The 12,216-nt window shown below is 42.7% G+C and overlaps 2 protein-coding genes across 2 annotated transcripts; both read left to right on the top strand.

Moving 5' to 3' along the window:
• Window positions 1–8,337: 8,337 nt before the first annotated feature.
• LOC116257672 (uncharacterized) lies at window positions 8,338–9,642 on the top strand. Its single transcript, XM_031634621.1, has 3 exons — window positions 8,338–8,390; window positions 8,472–8,616; window positions 8,833–9,642. Exons 1-3 carry the CDS (start codon window positions 8,338–8,340, stop codon window positions 9,640–9,642), a joined length of 1,008 nt encoding a protein of 335 aa, XP_031490481.1.
• Window positions 9,643–11,081: 1,439 nt separating this feature from the next.
• LOC116257673 (uncharacterized mitochondrial protein AtMg00810-like) lies at window positions 11,082–11,903 on the top strand. The gene has a single exon (XM_031634622.1). It carries the CDS (start codon window positions 11,082–11,084, stop codon window positions 11,901–11,903), a length of 822 nt encoding a protein of 273 aa, XP_031490482.1.
• The last annotated feature ends 313 nt before the right edge of the window (window positions 11,904–12,216 follow it).

Below are 12,216 nucleotides of genomic sequence, written 5' to 3' on the forward strand. Positions count from 1 at the left end.
CTGCTGCTGCTTCCTGCCTGCTCACAAAAATGTTCGGTCTAAAGCTTCTATTTATATGGTCTCCATGAACAAGTAACAGCCAGATAATTGATTATAGCATTCGCTCTCCAACGGTTTAATAACAATTAAAAATCTTGTAACTCTTTTGAAGTCAATGTCATGAATGTTAAATTAATGTCATTAAGATATTGTTTTATCTTATCGCGGACGCATTTGGAAGTAATATTTTTGCATACAATTTTCAGGCCGTGTTGCGTGCACTCAGCCCATATGCACCAAGGGTGTTTTTTTTTCCCTCCCTTTTTTGATTTTTCATCTTCTGTATATAAGGGACATCATCTTCTTAATTTGTCCGTATAGAAGGCCTCATCCTTTGAGAAACCGGGGGTATTTTAGTCAATTTACACTTCAGCAGGAAAAATTCTAGTTTTTTTTTTATTCCCAATATTTTTTTTTTCAAGGTTAAACATCTAGTCCATCTCCCTGTCATTCAGCAGTCTCTTCCATTTAACTAATAGGGGCATTTTAGTCATTTTCAACCCATAATACATGGTTCTTTCCTTTGTTAGGGACCATAACATATAATCTGCTATATGAAAGAAGAGCATGTGATTTTCCAATATTTGAACTAAGGTTCAGACTTTGCAAAATCTGCCTTAGCTACTTATTATTAATAACTTTCCATTGATATTTATGTGGTATTGGGGCTAAACAATTTCTCAATAAATACATATGAGTATGTATGAATTGATAGCTACAAAACCTTTATATACTTAATGAGAATCATCATGATCATGATTATGAAGAAATTAGATGGTACTAAAAAAGTTAAGTTGACAATATAAAAATTGAACTGTTTTCAAAATACAAAAATGCTCTCAAAGGAAGCAAGGGATATGGTTAGGTAAATTCATTTGGTTCCATTTTTTTTCTCTCTCCTTCTTTGAGGGATATTCGGGTTTCTTGAAAAGCTTTTTCTTCTAAATTTTCAATTTAATTTTTACTATCTGTTCTCTTTATAATCAATGACCCAGATGATTCCACATCAAGTATGATATATGGTAGATAACCCTACATATATGTAACTCCTTGTTAGCTCAAATTAGATTGTGTTAGGCTTACAAGTATCAAGTGCATAACTTTGATTAATAATGACAATGGATCTTAAGTTCCAAACTTATTTGAATGAAAGTATTCTACCTGCCTTTAATTAAATGGCATCATAACTAGTGCAACCAAATGCCGTCAATTGCAACCGGCCATGACCAGCTGAATATTTAAGTTCCAACCATATCACCACTATGATACAGACAGTAAGTACCAGATAGAATAATTCGATTTTGGATCCCAATATGTTAAAGATACAAATTCACATTTAAATTTTACTCCTTCTCAAATTCCTATATATATATATATATATATATATTCGTCAAATTCAGTAACAAGATTCTATACCACATTGTTATACGATTACTTAACATATGTGATTCTATCGGATCCACACGAGTCCTCCGGTTCAGGAACTCATCAAATGTGAAATTGATTATATAAATTAAACGCTCCAATCTTTTATGAAACTTCAACAGCTCGGTTTCTAGGACATTAATTTGTTCAAAGTCGAAAACTTCAGTTTCTTTAATTACATCAACAAGGCCTCAAATGCACTTAACGCTTCTTGTTCATGGGCACAATATATATATGCATGTATGCGTTAATCTATGGCGAGAAATCCAAAAGAACAAAGTTGGAAAATTATTTGCTAATCAGTCAAGATGAAGATGAGCATGATCAAGGCGTCGTTGCTGGTCGTGCTGGTGTTGGCTCCACTGGCCACACAGCTCGCCTGGGCTGCAGCACCAGCAGATGAGGCGAAGAAACCAGAATCGCTGATACCGATTCGCATCGGTATACCGTCCGTCCCTCTCATGGAGGCCATCCGGTGCTTGTCCTCGCTGAGAGCCCACGGGTTCGAGATTTTCAGCTTCGTCCTGCGCGGCGCTCCTCTCAGCAAGCTCGCCTGCGACGCCATCAGGGGCCTGCCGGCGTCCTGCACCGACGGCTTGAATCAAATTCTTGGCGACTTTGGCGTACCATCCAACCAGATACTCTCCCACTGCGGAGCTGCTGCTCCATCACCTCTCTAGTCGGCCACCGGCCGGCATGGATGATCTGCCTGGAACCCGGGCAGTAAAGGGAGAAACTGATTATCGAGGCAGTGGAGGGATCTCTTTGTTTTCATTGTTTTAGTTAAGCCGTGTTCTTTTAGTGTGCTGGAAATTGTATTGGTGCATGATTTCTCCAATAAAGTATTCGACAAGAGATCTCAACTTATTTATTTATTTTGAAACTTTTGACCGGTTCCTATAGAAACTCAGACCTGAATTGATTATCTCTTCACTTACAGAGCGTTGATAGCATCTGCTTCGAGATCCTTAGGATTTAAGATCAAACATTCCTTCATTGAATCTTAAATTCGACTTTTTTTTTCAATGTAAAAAAAAAAAAAAACTTAAGTCTATCCTAAGATGCTTAATGAACCATGAATTCCACAATTTGAATTCAAACTAAATTCAGTTTTTAAGTTGATATCTGAATCTGAATTTTGAATCGAATTTGGCCCGTTTTCAAAATGTAAAAGCATTAAAGATATAAGATATTTAGTGAAAATAAATCTGATCCAAATCCGTATCCAAATCCAAATTGAATATGAATATATCTGAATCCAAATAAAATCCGATTGGATGTCCTTTCTTAAATCCGAATTTGATCTCATTTCTGAATGGAACATTAAGTTTTTTTTGTTTTTCATATCCAGTTTTTTTCAAAATGGTTCAGTCAAATCAGATATCCAATTTAAATCGAATATATGTTACATTCAACACTTTGACCGTCCATCGGATTGAATTCGACGACAAAACAAGCCTCTGACAAGGACGAATATGTAGATAGACGATCCATGCCTTCCGAATCTTTACTGGAAATTCAAAACAGAAGTGAGCCCCATAAGTTTAACTATTTATTAATTTATATATATTGGAGGACCCGTAAGGACAAAACGTGTTTTTTTGAAGAAAAAACATGAAGAATAAAAAAAATGCATTTTTAACGCGTTTTTCACGTTTTTTTTTTATTTTGTTTTAAATGTCAAATAATTTTTATATTTTATTTATTACAAAACTACTTGTCATGTTTGTGTTATTATTTTCTCACTTATTTTATCATATTTTTAGTTTTTTTTTTAATACCTTTTTCCCTGTATTTTTTATTTGTAACTATGGGGCCCTCAATAGAGACCTGCATAGAAGCATGCCTCTAATTTGATTCTTATAAATAATTTGGGTCAAGTGATGGAACTTGGAACCTAAATTGATGGGGTGTCATCGTTGACGGCAATGCAGAAGGATTAGTGGAGGAACCTTAGCGCTTTTTTTTTTTTCAAACAATAGGAAAACTGATGCAGGTGAGAACCCCCAAAAAATAACTCTGAAAGTTTTATGTCCCATTGGAGCCAAGGTTAGAAGAAAAACTTAAAACTCGACTTAAGGAAAAGAAATACGCATTAATATGTTATGTCTCCTCCGTGATCTGTGCTTATCATCGATCGAAGTTCAAACATATCATAAGCTCCAGTATATCATGAAATAGATACGGCCATTTAAGCAAATCAAGCTGCAAGTACCAACATGGCGTAAAGAAATTATTGTATTGGGGAAATATCCCCTTCAACAGCACTCTGAATATTTGGTGGACATAAGACGCTCCAATCAGACTTTAGATTTTGATTTTGCTTAGTTTGAGGGGATTGGCGCATAGGCGGGGCTGATACCCGGCAGCCCACAGGCAGCATGTATTGCTCCGGCGTCGAATTCCGCAAGGCCCAGCACGAAACTGAGGGCATCCTGGCAGACGGGCTGGTCGGCCAGAACCTTGCAGCCAAATTCCATGAGCCCCTTCCCCTGCATCATGATCGCATACAACTCTTGAAATTGAACGTGTTCGACCAATGCGTCTAGGCAACCAAGAACTAACTTGACTTGAGGAACGAGGATGTCTGATGCCTCCGGCCCGCCGGCCTCAGGACCGCCGGCCTCCAGCGCCCGGGCCTGCTGCATGGCCAATGGAACCAACACCATGAAGGCCACCAACAACGCCTTGGTCATCTTCATCTTGTTTCTTCTAGCTGGCCGCTGCTGCTACTGCTTGCTTCTGTTGCTGGTTCGGGTCTGCTCACAACAATGTCCTGCCTAAAGCCTTTATTTATAAGGTTTGCATGAATAAGTAACATCCAGATAATTGATTATAACATTCACTCCCCATGGTTTAATGACAATTAAAAAATTTGTAACTCTTTTAACGTTAATGTCATGAATGTTAAATTAATGTCATTAAATTGCATGGAAGAAGGTCGGATGAGACTTAGAAAACAAAGGAGGATAATTATATGTAGATCTTCTATAGTTGTATGAGCCGACTACTTTTTGTAACAATTGATGTGCATGTGCATGTGCATGTTTAAATGCACATTCTTTTAATTTAAGTGCGTGCAACGTTGAGGTACTTGTTTTTTCTATACAGCGTTGTCCTTGTTTCAACAAGTATATCAAATGATAGTTGGCAAACTCATGACTGGGATTAGCCTCTCTGATGACTCAGCCACCAAGTCCATGAGTCGACTCATCGACTCAATCGACTTTTAAAATAACCATAATGTAAATTAGTGCAGCTGAATCGGGTGAATCAGGATGCTTCAGGCCGGAGTAATGGGCAAGTCAGGTGGAGTCCAGGGTAAATCGGGCCAACATTGACTCGTAGCCAGGTTTTTTAACAATCCGAGCCGATTCTTGAACCAACCCGGTGATTCAGCGAACTATGGATCAAATATGGCACTCATCAAATGACGACCAGCGGCACCACACTAAAATTTTAGTAATAGAAAAATCAGTATTTCTTGTAAAAACAACTTGAACTAAGATATGTTTTGTGTTAAATTAGTATATGTAGACATATTATAATGGTTGTATTTTTGTTTAAGCATTTGTGAGGCGTGGTTTTTGTCCCCCAGATAAATGGCCTAGCACAAACTAATTTCTCTATAAATATTTATCAGTCACTGGTAGATCCTAGAGAACAACGTCAAGGGAAAAACCAGACCAGTCAGAATTGATTGTTGAATATATCTGTTGTGCAATCTAACTATGTAAATATGATCTCATGATTTTTTTTAATGAGAAACATATATGAAGTTCATCATCTTTTGTACTTAATTAATTAACAATGTTCGAATACATATAAATCCAAAAATAAATGACATCAATGCTTTCATAATAGAAAAATAATAAATATTTTTCATAATAAAAACTTGAATTAATACATGTTTATGTCAAATTAGTAACCTTAAGCATATCAGAATGGCCTTATTGTGTTTAAAATATTCTTTTCACAAGAATTTAAGAGGTCTTGTTTGGTCCATGAGCTAAGTGTGGTGTGTGTGTATATATATATATATAACTCCTTATTGGCTCAAATTAGATTGTGTTAGGTCTACAAGCACCAAGTGTATAACTTGGTTGATAATGGCATTGTTATCCGACTACTCTTTTAACACATGTAAATGACTTTCCTATGGGATCCGCGCGAGTCCTCAGGTTCAAGATCTAATCAAATGTGAAATTGATTATATAATAAAGAAATTAAAAGCTCCAAATTTGATGAAACTTCAACAGCTCGGTTTATAGGACATTAATTTGTTCAAAGTCGATAACTTCAGTTTCTTTAGTTACACCAAGAAGGCCTCACACAGAAATAAATGCTCTTAACGTTTCTTGTTCATCATGGGCAACGTATATATGTATGCGTCAATCTATCGTTAGAGAAACACAGGCATCCAAAAGATCAGATCAAAGTTCAGAAAATTATCTGCTAATCTGCCAAAACGAAGATGAGAATGATGAAGTTGTCGTTGTTGGTCGTGCTGGTGTTGGCTCCGCTGGCCACAGAGCTTGCCTGGGCTGCAGCACCAGCAGATGGGGCGAAGAAGCCAGAAGGGTGGATACCAGAACTCCCCAGCTTCCTCCTGCCGGTCCCATTTTTAGAGATCATCCAGTGCGTCTCCTCACTCAGCGCCTACGTAAGCGAGATTTTCGGCTTCATCCAGCACCACACCCCTCTCAGTGAGCTCGCCTGCAACGCCATCAGGGGCCTGCCGGCGGCCTGCACCGACGGCCTCCACCACTTGCTCAACATACCATTCGACCAGAGCCAGTTACTCGCCGTCGTCTGCGGAGCAGCTCCTCCGGCGCCTCTCTAGAAGAACCCCGACGGGGAAGCGAGATACTGATTAGCTAGCTAGGCGATGGAGTGGAGTCCTCTTCACTCTGGTTCTAGTTTTGGTTTTTGGTCCGTCCACCTTTATGCTTTTTAGTTTAAGCACTGTTCTTTCCTAGAAATTCTATTGGCGTATGGGTTTTCCAACAAAGTATGTGATATTTGATCTCAAGTTTTTCTTGGCGGTTTAATTAATTTTTTAATTTTGATTGTTTCCAAGAAACTTTTTTTTTTTAATGAAACAGGTGTTAGCCATTTATGAAACATATATGAGCATTCTTGACATATATGGCCATAGAATGTATAATATATATATATATATATATATATATATATATATATATAAATCGGATTAGAATCCAATCTATATATAATTAAATCTGAATTCAAATATGAATCAGATCAGACGCCATTTATTAAATCTCAATTCGACCCGAATTTTTAGTTGGATGTTAAATTATAATCCAAGAATATGATCAGAGTTGAATTGGTTGACATCCATAGCTACTTGTGTCTTGGATAAAGACACCTGCGTGAGCATGACGTTCAAAAATTTAACCGGATATTTAGTGTTGAGTCTTGACCTGACCTGGAATCGGAGTTTGAATTCCGTTAATATATTAAAAAATACAAAATAATATTTAAATTATACTCGATACTCTTGTGACGCAGCAGAAAGCTGCGTTACAATTTGATGAGTTAACATTTATCAATCCTTTCTGTGACGAAGTAAATGCCGCATCACTAAAGGCCAGACTAGTTCCTTAATTAATGACAAAATTCTCTTGCGCATATCTTTTCTTTTATGTTCTGCCGCGGGTTCCCCTTTTTTCTCGCGAAAGTTACTGTTCCGAGCACCGATTCGGAACTTCTTTCTCGGCTTCCGATGATCGACCCATTTGTTTCTGGCGATAGATCCATCAATTGGACTATCCAGGCTTGGATTCTCGTGTTTTTTTTTTCTTCCGGTGGCATTGTGTGTTGCTCTAACTCCTGTTGTTGTGGAGGAGCTCATGGGAACATGTGTAAGTGTGAGTGCGTGAAGGAGCTCGTGGGTACGTGAGTTCCATCGGTTCTAAATCATTAGTTAAAGAAGAATGGAGAAATTGGTGGAGTAAAAAGTGGAGAAGTGAGGAGAACTTGTGAATGCGTGCGGTTCCCAAGATCATGGGTGATAGAGAAAATGGTGCGAGACTTGAGGGCTGAAATGGTGGAGATCATGGGAGTTACCAGCGGTTACTAAGTTGAGGGCTGAAATGGAGGAGATCATGGCACGACCAGCGGTTACTAAACTTTAGCATCAAGTTCCAGTTTTTTTTAAAATGTTGTTTTCCTTTTTAGTGTACATGTGATGTTGAGAAGAGTACGCCCAAAAGAATGAAGAAATTTTTTTACTTTAACCTCTTCCCTCAACCCGTGAAGTCCCTCTCGCTCTTTACTCTCTCTCTCCTGCCGTCTCCTTTTCTCTCTCTTTGCCCAAGAACGCTGCTCCCTCTCTCTCTGCGCTTTCCCTCCTTGGTGTGTTGCAGTCTACGGCCTCCTCTCCTCATTTTGCCCTTACCAAAAGAGAGGCGATTGAGTGTGAATCAAGAGAGATCGCCAACATTTGGTATCAGAGCCAGGTTGTACGCCAAAGCTCCCACGATTCCAGCCGATGTCGATCACAAACGAGGCAGCGCGGGAAATCACCAGTGGGACGTTCCAATATCTGCTGCTCACGACGACCAACTACACCAGCTGGGTGATTAGGGTCCAGGCCATGATGGAAGATCAAGGCGTCTGGGAGGCAGTCGAGCCGACGGTCGGTGTGACTGTCGACACGAGGAAGGACAAGAAGGCGAGGTCGCATCTTCTCCAAGCCCTCCCAAAGGATCTCCTAATGCAGGTGGCAAAGAAGGTAACGACGAAGGAGGTCTGGGATTGCCTCAAAACGAGATTCGCCGGGGCAGATCGCGTGAGGAATGCACGCTTACAAACCTTGAAGAGCGACTTTGACGCCATGCGAATGCAGGAATGAGAGACTTTGGATCAATATGCGGGCAGACTCTCACCGGAATGTCCGTCAAGTAAGCCAATTTGGGGGGAACCCTGAGCGATGCCGCCTTGGTGAAGAAGCTGTTTGACACCGTTCCAAATCGGTTTCTCAGCGTGATCGCCAGCATAGAGCAGTTTTGCGACCTCGACAGAATGCTGTTTGAAGAGGCCGTGGGACGACTCAAGGCCTACGAAGAACTGTTCGGTACCGGTGGCAATGGTGATGCTCAATTGCTTCTCACTCAGGCCGAGTGGGAGGCACGACAAAAGAGAAGCGGCAGCGATCCATCATTGACCCGAAAGGAGAGGACTCACGGGGAAGGAGGGGTTCACAGCTGGGGTGGACGTGGACGCGGGAGAGGCGGATGAGGCGACTTCCCAAAGGACAGAGCAGGTGGCTCTGGAGGCGGTGGTCGTGACAAGAGTCACATCCGTTGCTTCAATTGCAAGGAATTGGGGCATTATGCGAACCAGTGCAAGGCTCCCAAAAGGAAGGAGGAAGCGCATCTTACACAAGCTGACGACACCGAACCAGCCCTGCTGCTTGCAGAGTTGGAAGAAGTGGTGCCTGCAACACTTGAGAGACAAGAATGGCAGGAACGACAGGAAGCCGTCATGTTGAATGAAGAGCAAGTATGGCCCGAACTGCATGGGACCGAGCACGGTAAGGAAACTACCGACATCTGGTACTTGGATAACAGTGCCAGCAACCACATGACCAGAGACAGGGTCAAGTTTCGGGAGTTGGACGAGGCAATCACCGGCAAGGTGAAGTTCGGCGACGGCTCATCGGTGCAGATCATAGGTAAGGGTTCAATTCTTTTTAGATGCAAAAATGATGATCAATGGCTGCTCAATGAAGTATATTATATTCCAAGGCTTCGCAGCAACATCGTGAGTCTCGGACAACTCACTGAGGCAGGCCATAAGGTGGTTATGGATGAGGATGAACTGGAGGTGTTCGTCAAAAATCCATGGCTACTGATCATGAATGTGAGACGCACGCCAAATCGTCTCTGTCGCATCGAGCTGCAGATTGCAAGGCCAGTGTGTCTCCTGGCAAACCTCGAGGATCCGTCATGGTTGTGGCATGCTCGTCTCGTCCATGTCAACTTTCAAGCAATGAAGATGCTTGTAAACAAGAAGATGGCAACCGGGGTACCGCCGGATCACTCATCCCGCTCAGTTATGTCAAGAGTGTTTGGTGGCGAAGCAGACGAGATAGTCGTTCCCGTCGGCAGCCAACTATCGAGCGAAGGAGCCACTCGAACTCATGCACGCTGATCTTTGCGGCCCGATCACGCCACCCACCCCTGTCGGTAATAGCTATTTCTTACTAATCGTTGATGACTTCACTCGTTGGATGTGGATGTGCGTGATTAGAACAAAAGACCAGGCATGCTCGACGTTTATGAGGATCAAGGCGTTGGCCGAGAATGCGTGCGGGCATCGCATCAAGACGCTCCAGACCGATCGGGGAGGCGAGTTCCTCTCTCTCGAGTTCGCTAATGTGTGTGAACAGGCGGGCATTGCGCGACACCTCATTGCACCATACTCACCACAGCAACACAGTGTGGTGGAGCGGAGGAACAGGACAGTGATGGCGATGGCTAGGTCCCTCCTCAAGAGCATGAGCATGCCAGGAAGGTTTTGGAGGGAGGCGGTACGACATTCGTCACCACAGCAAACCGCTTGCCTACGAAGGCCATGGGCGAGCGCACACCGTATGAAGCTTGGAGTGGTAGGAAGCCGGATCTTGCACATCTTCGATTGTTATGTTGCACGACGCATGCCATGGTGGCATGCCATGGTGACAATGCCAAACCTCAAGAAACTTGATGATCGCAGCCGGCCAATGGTGTATCTCGGCGTCGAGGATGGCTGCAAGGCGCATCGACTTTTCAATCCACAGTGCGGGAGAATCCATGTAAGTCGTGACGTTAAATTTGAAGAAAAATTGAAGTGGAATTGGAACATGGATGCAAGAGTCAGTGAATCGTCGAATTTCATTATGGAGGATGAATCCAATGATAAGTCACCAGTGGACAACTCAGTTGCAAGTGGATAAGCAAGAAGGTTGTTATCCATGGAGTCAGGCTACCCGACTTCTTCATTGACATCGATGGGTGGCGAAGCAACGCCGGCTCAAAGATTGCTGAAAAATGAAACTGCCGCGGCCTCAGAGATGGAACACAGTAATGACGGACCTGTTCGGTATAGACATATCGATGATATCATGTGAGACGCTCGGCGTGTCGAGATCGATGATGAAGTCGTCGAAGAAGAGGCATGCTTGCGGCAACAGAGGAGTCGTCGTGTTACCAAGAGGCAGCTGGTCAGCCGGCATGGGTGGAAGCGATGGCCAAGGAGATTGAGTCCATTGAAAAAACTCGACTTGGACGCTGACAACCCTACCGGCCGGAACCAAAACAATCAGACTCAAATGGGTGTTCAAATTAAAAAAAAACTCAGACAAAGAGGTGATCAAGCACAAGGCCAGATCAGTCGCGAAAGGCTATGTCCAACGACAAGGGATTGACTTCGAGGAGGTGTTTGCGCCAGTCGCCAGACTCGACACTTTACGAGTCATCCTTGCTGTCGTAGCCAATCGTGGGTGGCAAGTCCATTACCTCGACGTCAAATCTGCATTCCTCAACGGCGAACTTGAGGAGGAGGTCTATGTAACCTAACCAGAGGGTTTCACAGTAAAGAACAAGGAGCATATGGTACTCAAATTGAGCAAGGCATTGTACGGTCTTCGACAAGCACCACGCGCCTGGGACACGTGCCTGGATCGGAGCTTGAAGCACCTTGGGTTCTCAAAGTGCGCACTGGAACAATCCGTGTATACGAGGGGAAAAGACCGCACCGGCGTCATCACTAGAATTTATGTTGATGATCTAATTGTAACAGGAGAGCATTCGGAGGCAATCGTTGCATACAAGCAGCAGATGATGGCTGAGTTCGAGATGAGTGACCTCGGCCTGCTCACCTATTACCTTGGGATTGAAGTGGCACAAAGCGAAGACGGTATCCGGATCAAGCAAACAGCCTATGCCAAGAAGGTGTTAATGCAATTTGATATGCTTGATTGTAATCCCACAAAACTTCCCATGGATCCAAGGTCGCAGCTGCACAAGGATCCCGAAGGACAGCCGGTGGATGCAACAGAGTATCGACGAATCATCAGATGTCTGAGGTATCTTCTCCACACAATGCCAGATCTTTCGTATGCCGTCGGTGTATCTAATAGATTCATGGGGAGACCCACAGTGATGCACCACAAGGCAGTGAAGCAGATTTTGCGATATTTAAAAGGCACAATCCACTTCGGTCTTGTATATACCAGAGGAAGAGGAGAAGAGGTAATTGTCGGGTTCACGGATAGTGACTTGGTGGGCGACGTCGATGACCGGAAAAGCACCAGAGACATGGCATTCTATGTAAATGAAAGCCTAGTCTCATGGAACTCGCAGAAGCAGAAGACCGTTGCTCTGTCTTCGTGCGAAGCTGAGTTCATGGCGGCAACTGCAGCAACATGTTAGGCACTTTGGCTTAGAGGACTACTGGCTGAGCTAGTTGGAAAAGAGCCGCATGTGGTAAAGTTATATGTGGATAATAAGTCCACAATCGCATTAATGAAGAACCCAGTTTTACATGGACGTAGCGAACACATTGACACAAAGTTCCATTTCATACGCGAATGTGTTGAAAGAGGACAAATTATTATAGATTTTGTGCGAACAGATGAGCAACAAGCTGATCTATTGACAAAGGCGTTGCTGGTGACAAGGTTGGCAACAATGTGACATTTGCTAGGTGTTCGAGATCTCGAGCCACACCAGGATTAAGGGGGAG

The sequence above is a fragment of the Nymphaea colorata genome, chromosome 7, assembly GCF_008831285.2.
Source record: "Nymphaea colorata isolate Beijing-Zhang1983 chromosome 7, ASM883128v2, whole genome shotgun sequence".
Lineage (NCBI taxonomy): Eukaryota > Viridiplantae > Streptophyta > Magnoliopsida > Nymphaeales > Nymphaeaceae > Nymphaea > Nymphaea colorata.

Bases quoted from the DNA above. Each gene is read 5' to 3' on its own strand.
- LOC116257672 (XM_031634621.1), top strand. From the start codon at position 8,338: ATGAGAGACTTTGGATCAATATGCGGGCAGACTCTCACCGGAATGTCC. The intron at 8,391-8,471 runs GTAAGCCAATTT...TCGGTTTCTCAG, and splicing joins CTCACCGGAATGTCCGTCAA to CGTGATCGCCAGCATAGAGC. The intron at 8,617-8,832 runs GCACGACAAAAG...TATGCGAACCAG, and splicing joins TCACTCAGGCCGAGTGGGAG to TGCAAGGCTCCCAAAAGGAA.
- LOC116257673 (XM_031634622.1), top strand. From the start codon at position 11,082: ATGGTACTCAAATTGAGCAAGGCATTGTACGGTCTTCGACAAGCACCA.